General features: G+C 38.3%; 1 protein-coding gene across 1 annotated transcript; it reads right to left on the reverse strand.

Annotated features, from left to right (window-relative positions):
- Positions 1-3,655: 3,655 nt before the first annotated feature.
- Positions 3,656-7,551, reverse strand: LOC125139476 (interferon-induced protein 44-like; the record flags this gene model as incomplete). The annotated part of the gene is made up of 6 exons (XM_047803656.1): positions 7,474-7,551; positions 7,193-7,336; positions 6,558-6,615; positions 4,591-4,624; positions 3,992-4,190; positions 3,656-3,850 (listed from the first exon to the last, which is right to left on the reverse strand). Coding segments are annotated over exons 3-6 (471 nt in total), but the record flags the coding sequence as incomplete, so codon positions are not given.
- Between the last annotated feature and the right edge of the window lie 5,457 nt (positions 7,552-13,008).

The raw sequence follows: 13,008 nt of genomic DNA on the forward strand, positions 1-13,008 counted from the left end.
TAGTGCTGCATTCGACACGATAGATCACAACATTCTTCTAGATCACTTAAAAATTACGCAGGTATTCAGGGACAGGCTTTAAGTTGGTTTAGATCCTACCTGTCTGATCGATACCATTTTGTAGATTTAAATGGTGAATCCCCCAGTTTATTGGCAGTTAATTATGGGGTCCCTCAAGGATCAGTTCTAGGACCTCTGCTTTTCTCAATATACATTCTTCCCTTAGGGAACATCATTAGAAGGCATGGGATTAGTTTCCATTGTTATACTGACGATACAGACATATATCTCATCAAAACCAGATGAAATAGTTAAAGTTTCTAAAATAACAGTGCTAACGAGATAAAGAGATAAAAGATTGGATGAGCTGTAACTTTCTGTTGTTAAACTCTGATAAGAAAGAACTACTATCTATCTTAGAATTGATTACAAACTGCTGCTACTTACGTACAAGGCTCTTAATGGTTTAGCTCCCATGTATCTAACTAGTTTTCTAACACGTTACAGTCTTTCACGCTCTCTGAAATCACAAAACTCAGGACTTCTGGTAGTTCACAGAATAACTGTCTACTAAAGGTGGTAGAACATTTTCATATTTAGCTCCCATACTTTGGAATAGTCTTCCTGATGGTGCTCGGGCTTCAGGCACACTTTCCCAGTTTAAATGTAGATTAAAAACTCATCACTTTAGTCAGGTGTACACATAATACATTCCATAATATTGTGCACTATTACATCTGACCAAATGCACATTATCATCTAGTGCTTGTTAATATTATGAACAGCATCTATGCTAATTCCTCTCCACTGTTTCTCTCTATCTATCCATCCCGAGGCATCCAGAAATTGTTCCATCTCCGAATGTCTTCCGTGACTTGGAGATTTTGGACCTTCACTGAGATGAGGCCAACCATGTGAGGATCCTGAGGCATCTAGAGATTTACCAGCTCCAGTTGTACTCTTCTTCATGAAATATTCAGACGTTCTAAGAGGAGATGCCAATTGAATTGATTGCTCATCCTGCTCTTGTCCTGAGGATCTTGTTTGTACGTTGCTTTCTGCCCACTGTTTGCAAAGACTGTTAGTCTCTTCTGGCATCCTGCAAATGGGTCCCTTCTTGTCTGTCACTTTAAATGTATATAAATACTAGATCGATAAATACACCCACATTATAGTACTTCTGGGTCATTACACTGTACGTCACACACACACACACACACACACACACACACAAACACACACACAGATGTTTGAATAATATTTTTTGAAAGAGAACAATTTATTGTAAAAGTAAGTCAATGTATTTTAGACCATCATCAGCATTTCAGTCATTATCTTTGCTCTATTAAATTTTTAAACATGAACTTGCTCTTTAAATGAAACTCTTTGCTCTTTACATCAGATGGTCAATTTGTTGAGTAGGTGTGTTGTAATAATGTAGGGAGTTTTGACACCTCAGGGTTTATTTATATAATATAGAAGTACAATTATGTAGATATTTAATTGATGATGTGTTTTGTGGATTATGCATTAGATGCATTAGAAATCTGTTAAATTGTGTAAAAATTGACAACAATGTACAAAACACAAGGCAAACCAAAGACAGATACAAACCTTAATGCTTATTTATGTGAATTTCAAATCTGATTATCCAATGACTGAACTGATCTTCTGGTAATAGTCTTGACTTTTACAACAACACTTTCTTATAATTGACCAATTCCAGTGTTGTGGATGTGACATTTGCAGTCAAAACCTGAAATGTAAATGATCAGAGAATGTATTTATTATCATTGAATCGATTGTTAATAGTTTGTTATACCGTCTGATGATAGAATCCACACAACTGATATCAGTCTGTTCTTTAATTTTAGATCTCTGTTTAAAATCATGGCTGGGTGACAGTTTCATATTAGTGTTGGTGCACAACTCATATGTGGGGAATAACCGTGTCAGTTTCCGTAAAACTTCTATTGCAGCCCATAAATGCAGTAAAATACAGACCTCAGTAGAAAACTGGGTTTTGTTCTTAATTTAAGAGCTTTATTTTTTATTCATAAGATTAACATTTACATAGAATTCCTCACTTATATTTTAGGATTTATTTAATCAGTAACTGTAACTAAAGTAAAATAATCGAATGTGCTCCATAAATATAGAAAACAGTGTTACACGTATTATTAAGCAATACATACTTGGTTCTCTTCTCCAATCAGTAGTAATGTCTCCTACTGTGTATTTTTGGGTTACATTAATACACAGAGGCATTGTGATCTGAGTCCTTACTCAGTTTCTTCACCAGATTTTAATGACTTTTCCTTCAACAGTCAGCAGCGATGTGCACAATCTGATCAAGTGCCTTGAGAATCAGAAGATCCATGTCATCATCTGTGTCTATCTCCTCATGGTAGTTCTTCACAGGGAAAATGTGATTCATAGGAATCCCCAGTGTATTACTACACTCTTCCATCTGTAAAAATTCAAACACAGGTAGAGGTAAGATTGATAATGTAAGGGTGAACAGAGTAAGATAGATGTTCAGTTTCTCACTAATTATGCCAGACATGGACATAGTCATAGTTGAGGTATGTGCACTTAGGGAGGAACTAATACTGAGGAATCAGACCCGATATTAAACTATGGACTTGCATGCATGACGGAATTTGCTGAAGTGTCAGATGTCAGATGTGTGCAGTTCTGAGCAGGAAATGTAAAATCCAGGTTTTATTACAGGACATTAGCTTCCCAGACCACATATGAAGGGGTGAAGACTAGACTATTCACATGTACAAAGATGGTAAGGACATGTGTCACTAAGGACTGTAATTGTCTGTAATTACAGTCAGTGTCGGTTCTTCTGAGGCAGATTAATAGTTATGTTTTTAGCTTTTTTAGGTGGTGAAAAATTAAGAAAACTGCTGAAAGTGTTAAAGTATTTATTTTAAATTATTAAAAAAGATGTGTATACAGTTTGCACCACCCATATAACCGAATTATTACCTTCTCCTTGATCGTCTTGCTGGTGTAGATCTTCCTTAAGTCCTGTTTAACCAGTGGACATGCTAAATCTGGTCTTGTCATGATGATTACTTGAGGTATATCTGGATGATATGCAAAATCATTTAAAAACAATCCCTACAGTATGAACAACATTCTATACAAACTAATTAGTCAGTAATGTAAAAGTTAATTAAAGGTAGATTTAACTTGCTTTTAATTGATGGAACATTATTACTATTACTGGGTTAAAGGTCTGTATTTCTTCCCTGAGATTTTCAAAGGAAAGATTATCGTCTGTAATAATCATTCTTACCCCGTTCAGTAGCAGCCTGACGGATTTTTTTCAGCTTATCAATGACCCCATTCTTCATAATTGATATTTTGTCTGCATCAACAATGTTGACCAGGCATGTGGTTTGATCCTCCACACTTGGGTTGCTTCTGTGGTGAACATCAGTCACAGGTGTATCCTCAAGCTGAATGTGAACAGGAAAGAATATATATATATATATATATATATATATATATATATATATATATATATATATATATATATATATATATATATATATTCTTTCCTGTTCATATGTGGTATATATATATATATATATATATATATATATATATATATATATATATATATATATATATATAATTCACATGTTAATATGTCATTCTTTGACTGCATGAACAATTTACTTACCTTGTGTCCTTCATGAAGTAACTCGTCTCTGGCTCTGATGATGTCGTCTGCTTTCGCACCAGACTCTCTGTCCTCAAGTCCCATGATATCATTAAAAACAAAAGGCAAACTGGAGCCATCCTCTGCTTCAATATAATGAGTTTTGTACTGTAAGACAAATTCAGATGTATCATTTACTTTGTGTTCCTTTAATTTCCTGTTGTCTGTTTTTTTTTTTTTTTGATGCTGGTATCTCATTAAAAATCTAATTGTACCTGAAGTAGTATTTAAACTTTTGAAAATGCTTACGATTTTTGTGAAACTGGCACCTCCTGTCCTTTCAACAAGAGCCTCAGAGGTGATTCGTCCTTGGAAAGCATTATTGACTGAGTTTATAAAACTGGACTTTCCTGCTCCGACTTCACCAACAACCAGAATCCTGACAAACTGAGCACTTGTTCTCTTGAGCTTGAATGTCCTCAGTTTCTGTTCAATTTTGTCCTTTTCTCTATTAAAATCATAAAGTTACAAACATTCCCTTAAATAAATGATATAAAACATGACACTGAGCATGCAGAGAAGTTTCTGTACTAATGTAAAGTGTAATATGAACTACAGAGGCTGTTCATTCATTACATAACCCAAGGAGAGTAAAGCAAATTATTGTGTTTATTTCTTATTCATCTGTCTACAGGATAAAGTAAGTAAGAAACATTGTTTAATAAACGGTATCAAATAAAGAAAATCAATCCTTTAGGTTTCAGAGCAAATGTATGTTGTAACAGGTTCTGTTCAGAAGTGAGGATACATATTAATTACAGTTTTGGGGTAGAATTAACACTATGGGAACATGAAAGAAGGAAAACAGTCAGAGAACAGTCTCGCTCAAGGCAATTAAAGAAACTTACCCCCAAGGCATTTCCCCCCCTGGTTGATCAAATTCTGAAGAACAGACAACCAAATTCAGCGTTTACACAAACAGTGCAGTCGAACGTATGTGTTCAGTATTCAGAATGTCTACAGTCTTCTGGTTCTGCAGTAAACCTAATGTGATTTTTCTGTCTCAATCACTTCAATCAGTCACAATGGAATATTCAATTGTCGTGAATTTAAAACACAAAACATGAATTTTAATGTAACATTTTGTGATTACAGGTTTACTAAAAAAGTGAAGTGATGTACAGCTAAGTACGGTGACCCATACACAGAATTCGACCCCTACTTAGAATTCAGGGTTCGGTGCCTTGCTCAGGGGCACCTCAGTCATGGTATTGCCGGCCCGAGATTCAAACCCACAACCTTAGGGTTAGGAGTCAAACTCTCTAACCATTAGGCCATGAATTAAATGGTCAGAAAAAAATTGAAGAAAAAAAAAAAGTTTACCTGAAAATATTATGTTTCTCAACAAAACATGATTTATTTTATTTTATTATATTATTAAATTAATTGCTTACTAAATTAAAGAAGTTTATTAAATGATGCAGAATGTGATCAACTCACATATTAATGTAAACTGAGTACGGTGTGAAATCTCAGATGGATGTTGGTGCTGATGGGAATTATAACTATTGTATAAAACAATCATGTTAGAAAAGTGCAGCAGTAATTCAGTAAGTTTTATTTCAGTTTGTCAGTCTGATAACACCCTCGTCAGCTCCCCACCGGAACACCAACCTCCGGTGTCGTGAGGTTACTTTCAGTTTCGACTTCCGGTTACACCACCATAAAGAGCATAAAGCCGCGACGTATCGTCCAGATTGTTGCATACCGAGTTGTGCTTTTATTTCTACAGTTTTTTCACACTGTGACCTGTTATTCTGTCTTTTTGGATTAATGTCGCTGTTCAGTCTTAAGGCTCGCTCACACAGGGACGATTACAGCAGACGTTTAACGCCTAGTGACTAAACAATGGGCACCAACGTGAGCGCGCACACCGACGTGTAGAAACTGGCCGATTAATGAGATTGGAGCTTTAGTTCACGTGTCTGGAGTTGCTGAAGTTACAGTAAAACACGACTTGGTGGCGCTCAAACACAAAACGGTCTTGTTGAGCACACTTTGATACCATGACGAAGATGCATCGAGGCAAGATTAATGTAGAGCTGTTAGTTTCATTGCTTTCTGAAAACAAAGAGCTTTATAACAAACACGACAGCGAATTGTCACAGGGAGTGAATTTGCAGCATCACTCGGCTCATCGCCAGTGAAATCCGCATGGGTGTGACCGTTAAAAAACTCGACAATCGTCCCGGTGTGTACGAGCCTTTAGCCCTTGTCTGTTTTGATTGCTCCGTTGCTAGTTATTCCTGTTACCGAACGTTCTGCTTGTTTTTTTTTTTTTTGTCCTCTCTGTTTGCCTGTCGGTTTGGATTTGTTTTGCTGTGGACTTTATTAAACTGTGTTTAGTTTCTGCAAACTGATCCCGCCGACTTCTCATTACAGTCAGACTGCTGCTGGACTCGTATTGCAGTATTGCACAATGAAATGGGCCAGAATCACATCTAACTGAGACCTACACCTGTAGACACTGAAATATCCTGAAAACATTGTATTAAAAACTACAGAATATAGAAACCGTGAACACATTGTACATCTAGTTACATCTGAGTTCTGAGCAAATTCTGTCTTACCTTCTTGTTACGTCTGTAAAACTCATCAGTGTAATTTGATAAATGATCTACTGCATGCACACGATTAGAAAAGCTGCTTTAAACTGAAATTTCTGCTTTAAATTGAATTCTCAAAGCTTAAAAGTAGGAACGTATTTCCCATTCTGTATATTGTTTCCACTTAGTCACTGTGAATCACACTGGCTCCAATAATGCCAAGAAACTTCTGTACGAATGTCTGAAAATAATTTTTAAATTTGTCTTACCGAGTTTGGGAGGTGGAGGTGAAGCTGATTGTTCTTTTCCCATTTTATCCAATTAATTCTGTTAAAAGTCATGATGGAAAAATTAAAAATGAACTTGAAATTCTGGATTGTTAAAAATTAACTAAACAGAAGAGCAGTGAATGTTTTTTATTTCCTTGTTCTACACATATATACATCTCTACTTAAATTATAAATCCAAGAGCTCCCATTGTTATAGAATTCATTATTGGGCTGTAAATGTAACTTTAAACAAAAAGACCTGCTTCAGAAAAAAAACATGGAGAGGCAGAAGCAAGAAAGTGACAGAAAAACAGAGAGTGCTGAATTAATTCTAGTTATATTAGGTTAGATCAGATCAGATCAGATTAGATTCCACTTTATTTCCATTGTCTATAACCAGTATACAAAGACAATGAAATGCAGTTAGAATCTAACCATAAGCTCATAATTTTCTAATGGTATAAATGGTAAGTTGTATAAATTCTAAGAGTTAATATCACTATATTTCTTTCCAAGTTGCAAAATCATGATAGATACAAACACATACACACTTAAAGACTAGTTGACATAATTAAAGATCAAAATGTTCATGTAAAGATCAGATAACAATAAAACAAGAACCCTAATATACTCACGGTTTATGGCTACTCAGATCTACTGCAGCTCTCCGCAGTGCCTGTTACAGTATATACTATAGCATCAGTTGGGGCAGCCTCCTCCTCCTCCTCCTCCTCCTCCTGGGCTATTCTCATTCTAGATTCTTTCAAATGGAGGCATTTCTGGGAAATGGAAAGTGAAAATAAATTCACATGCTGATCAAAGAAAATCAGTGGAAGTTTGGTGAAATTATTAAGTTACAATTAAGTTACTATTATTAACACTATTATGATGTTTCAGTATCTCCAGAATACTTTACCTTCTCTGTATATTGTGGAGTTTATATAGCCACACGCACACACACACACACACACACACACACACACACACACACACACACACACACACACACACACACACACACACCTGACACCTGACTGAAGTGATTAAATCCTTAGAACGCACTGTCACTTCTATAAATATGAAATAATCATCTCCTTACAGAAAACATCACCATAGGAACAATTCTACACGTTCATTACAAATTCAGTTGAACTCCAGTGTGGGTTTTGTGAATATTCTAGTTAATAACATATTATAACAGGTGTTTTGATGTGAACCTGGGTTGTGGCTTGTAGTAGGACCTACAGGTACAGAAAATGTAACATCACTTACACGTGTTGACATTATCTTTGCTCTGTTAAAACATGAATTTATTCTTTACATGAAACTCCTTATGCTTTACATCAGTTGTGCAGTTTCTTTACTAGTTGTATTATATTAATGTAGAGAGTTGTAACACCTCAGATCGTTTATTGTTGTAATATAGGATTTAATATTAAGTTGTTATAGAATGTGAAATCAGTGAAGACTGGCCACCAGGCAGCACATATAAATGCACAAAACCTCCAACACTATTTTGGCAAGTGTTTCAATTCCTAGCTTGTCCAGACTCATTCTTACTTTTATGAGTATATAAAATTTCAAGCGACACTGTATATTGTGACGCAGCAAAAATACCGCTCCTCACACCCAAAAAGCTAAAGACGGAGAGAAAAATCGGCGGGTCAGCACGACGGACAGTGCTGCTGACAGTTAAGCTTCAGCACCAGACGCAGCAAGGCGGTGCAGCTGAATTCCTGACGACAGCAGGAACGCTGCTGTGGCACTCACCCTCTGGCTAGGAGACACAGTGGAGAGCCAGGCTCAGCAGTTACAGGAGGTAAGACAGATTAGAATTAGGTTATTAATGTGCTGTCTTTGCCTCTCTCTTTTACACACACACACACACACACACACACACACACACACACACACACACACACACACACACACACACACACACACACACACACACACACACACACATTCATGTGTGAGAATGTAGATCTACATGTTTAAGTAGAGCTAGGGTAGTAGAGTAGTAGAGTAGGATTGCTGTTTCACCAAATATTTTTTTTGTGAAAAAAGTTTAAGGCAGAACTGAACAGAAGAAATGCTCTGACTGCTGTGACTGCAGCTGGTGATGAATGGAACAGACACCTTTTTTCCCACTAGGATACTTGAAGGGCCGGAACAAATTACCTTGTGGGACAGAACCATCCCGTTGGCCGCCAAGCTTCTTTGATTGTTTTGGGTTGTTAGCTTACTGGGCTGCATTTTGGTCTTGAATTCTCCAGCCTTAGGGTCAAGCCCAGTCTGGCATAACCCTTTTATCTCTTCTTATCAGTGGCCAATAAATTTAGTCCAATGTACAAAACAAATAACTACAGTATAAACACAAGCAAGGTATGATTAAAGTCGAGGAAGTGAGCTTAAATAAAATAAAAAAAAAATATCTACATTACACAGATTATAGGTAAGATTATTTATGTCTCTCTGTTATTGCTCTTTATCCATAGATGCTGTGATCTTTGATGTATTGTACAAACAATTTTTTGCCGTTTCATTTTTTTTTCACTATGTTGACCCTTCTCATGAGTGTAGAAGTAAAAACTCTAGGTTTTTATAGATTTCAAGCTCATCATCGGCAAGATTCACAATGTCAAAACATCTATGTCATCATTCGTGTCGGTCTCCTCGTGGTAATTCTTCACTTGGAAGATGTGGCCCTTTGAAATACCCAGCATAAAATACCCAAAGGTATAAAAACCCCAAAAGTATCAAAACATTTATCTAAAAGAAATTAATAAATAAGAAAAAAATAGTACATGGGTTGGCACTCCGTCCAGGGTGTATCCTGCCCTGATGCCCTATGACGCCTGAGATAGGCACAGGCTCCCCGTGACCCGAGGTAGTTCGGATAAGCGGTAGTGAGTGAGAACATGAGAAAAAAACTAACCAGACACCATGTCAAATTATTTTGACAGATTTTATCTGATAGTATTTTACTGGAAATATTATTACTTGTAAATATTATTATTACTTTATATTCATATTTGCAAAAAGTTAACTGAACTTGGAATCTCCAATATAGCTAAGAGGCAGTGCTGCTGTGAGTTAATCAGCTGTCCACAAGGCGCACCAATCCAGCACGACTTCCGTAATTTCCCTCCTTTAAATCCTCGCCTTCGAGCGCATCTACGCATCGCCGCTGCTGCGATCAAACACCCTCCTCCGTCCCCGACTCCTCCAGCCAGAACTTGTCGCCAGCGGCGATTAAATTCTTGACGTAAAAAAAATTCGCACCTCGCGCAATTTCGGTTCAAATTCTGAGCTGTAATGGGAAGGGGGGTCTATTCACGCCCCAGCGCTGCCTCCCCGCCACGTCTATGCATGCGCACGGACAGGCGCGTGGGAAAATTCTCCCAGAACAGAACCATTCCGCCAACACTAACTGTATGCTCGCTAACCTTCATTTACGAAGTGGTCCTGACTGAAATTACGTCCTGTGTGGATTTTGTCTGTGTATGACACACACACACACACACACACACAAACACACACACACACACACACACACACACACACACACACACACACACACACACACACACACACACACACACACACACACACAGGCTTAATTTATATAATATAGACATTTATAATCATGTACATGTTTAAATCAGACATGTCTAATATTACATCTGTGTTTTTAGATGTTGTGTTTTGTGGAGTGAAAAGGATATTAAACATTAGAAATCTGTTAAATTGTGTAAATAATGACAACAATGTACAAAACACAAGGTAAACCAAAGACAGATACAAACCTTAATGCTTATTTATCTGATTTTCAAATCTGATTATCCAGTGACTGAACTGATCTGTCTGCATGACTGAGACTGACATGACTCTTTCTTCCCTTCCTGATGCTAAGTCTTTTTCCTCACTACCCTTAGACTCAGCCACAGATACTTTCCTCTCATCTCTTTCCTCAACTATGGACTTCCTCTGCCCTATGTTCACTAAACCCAAGAAAACTTCTTGTTCTGCTTCTTGGCTTTCAGATGTGCTGCGCAACAATCGAAGAGCGCTAAGATCATCAGAGAGAAAGTGGAAGAAATCACAACTTGATGCAGATCTTGATTTTTACAGAACACTTCTTGTCAAGTTCTCCTCAGATGTGACTTCTGCCAAGACTTCCTTCTACAAGGAAAAGCTTGAAGCTTCCTCACATGACCCTCGGAAATTCCACAACATCATCTCTTCTCTGTTCAACCCCCTGACTCCACCTTCTTCATCCTCCCTGACTGCAGAAGACTTTGCTTCTTTCTAGCAGGAGAAGATTGAGGAAATCTGCCGGACCTTCACTTCAGCCCCGACTGCACTTACATCTCAGAGTATGCATTCCCCTACACCTTCGTTGTCACATTTTTCAACTGTGGCAGCAGAAGAGATTTTACAACTCATCCAGTCCTGCAATCCTACCACCTGCCCATTGGATCCACTCCCTACCACTATGCTCCAGACCATCTCACAAGACCTCTTGCCCTTCATTTCCACTATCGTCAATAGATCCATAGCATCTGGTCAGGTACCAAATACTTTCAAGAGAGCAAGGGTTATTCCTATCCTAAAGAAACTTGCTCTGGATCCATCAGACATCAGTAACTACAGACCGGTATCACTTCTCTCATTTCTTTCAAAAATTCTTGAATGCATTGTTTATAATCAACTGTCTGTCTATCTCTCACAGAACAACCTCCAAGATCCCAAACAGTCTGGCTTTAAAGCAGCTCACTCTACAGAGACAGCCCTTTTGGATGTCTCTGAGAAGCTACATACTGCTAGATCAGCCAAACTATCATCCGTCCTTATCCTCCTTGACCTTTCAGCAGCGTTTGATACGGTCAACCACAAGACTCTCTTATCCTCCCTCAAGAGTCTTGGGATTTGCGGATCAGCTTGGGAATGGTTTGCCTCCTACCTGGAAGGACGCTCATATCAAGTAACATGGAGGGGAGTGACGTCTGCTCCACGCAGACTCTCCACTGGCATCCCACAGGGCTCAGTACTTGGTCCTCTTCTTTTCTCCTTGTATACTCACTCTCTTGGTGAAGTTATTTCCTCACATGGGTTCTCTTACCACTGCTATGCTGATGATACACAACTTATCTTATCTTTCCCACCCTCAGATGCCACAGCTTCTGACCGGATCTCAGCATGTCTGGCAGAAATTTCATCATGGATGACTGCTCATCAGTTAAAGCTCAATCCTAGCAAAACTGAACTGTTGTTCATCCCAGGTGATTCATCCCCATGTCACGATCTTGCTATATCCTTGCACAACGATCTGATCTCCCCTTCAGCCACAGCTCGCAACCTTGGGGTAACCATGGACAATCAACTGTCCTTTTCCTCTCATGTTGCAAATGTGATTCGCTCATGTCGGTTTCTTCTCTACAACATTAGAAGGATTCGGCCATTTTTGTCCACACAGGCTGCCCAGGTACTTGTTCAGTCTCTTGTCATTTCTAGACTGGATTACTGCAATGCACTGCTGGCAGGTCTACCTATGAACGCAATCCGTCCTCTGCAAATGATCCAAAATGCAGCTGCCCGGCTTGTTTTCAACCTGCCAAAGTTCTCGCATACCACCCCGCTGCTGCGATCCCTCCACTGGCTTCCGGTAGCTGCACGCATCCGGTTCAAAACACTGATGCTGGCCTACAAAGCCAAAAATGGACCAGCTCCCTCTTACCTCAAAGCCCTCATCATTCCTCGCACTGCACCCCGTAACCTCCGATCTACCAGCACTGCTCGACTGGTTCCACCATCTCTCAGGGTAAGAGGCAAGTATACTACAAGACTCTTCTCTGTACTGGCACCAAGGTGGTGGAATGAACTTCCCATAGAGGTCCGGACAGCCGAGTCACTGGCTATTTTCAAGCGGCAGTTGAAGACCTACTTATTCAGGAAGCACTTCAACTAGCACTTCTTTCCTTATCCTTTGCATTTAAAAAAAAAAAAAAAAAAACTTTGACACTTTTTCATTGTAACTTTGAACAAATGTTTTAAACTCATGGTATCTTAAGTATGTAACCTAGTGAACCAGCATTAATGTATTCAGTGTTGAGATTTAAGCACTTATGTACGTCGCTCTGGATAAGGGCGTCTGCCAAATGCTGTAAATGTAAATGTAAATGTAAATGTCAGATGTTCTGGTAATAGTCTTAACTTCACAACAAAACTTTCTCCAATTCCAGTGTTGTGGATGTGACATATGCAAAAAACCTGAAATGTAAATGATCAGAGAATTTATTTATTTATCATTGACCTGTTTGTTAATAATTTGCTAAACCCTCTGATGATAGAATCCACACATCTGATATCAGTCTGTTCTTTAATTTTAGATCTCTGTTTAAAATCATGACATTATGGCTGGTTAACTGTTTCATATTAGTGTTGGTGC

The sequence above is a fragment of the Tachysurus fulvidraco genome, chromosome 18, assembly GCF_022655615.1.
Source record: "Tachysurus fulvidraco isolate hzauxx_2018 chromosome 18, HZAU_PFXX_2.0, whole genome shotgun sequence".
Lineage (NCBI taxonomy): Eukaryota > Metazoa > Chordata > Actinopteri > Siluriformes > Bagridae > Tachysurus > Tachysurus fulvidraco.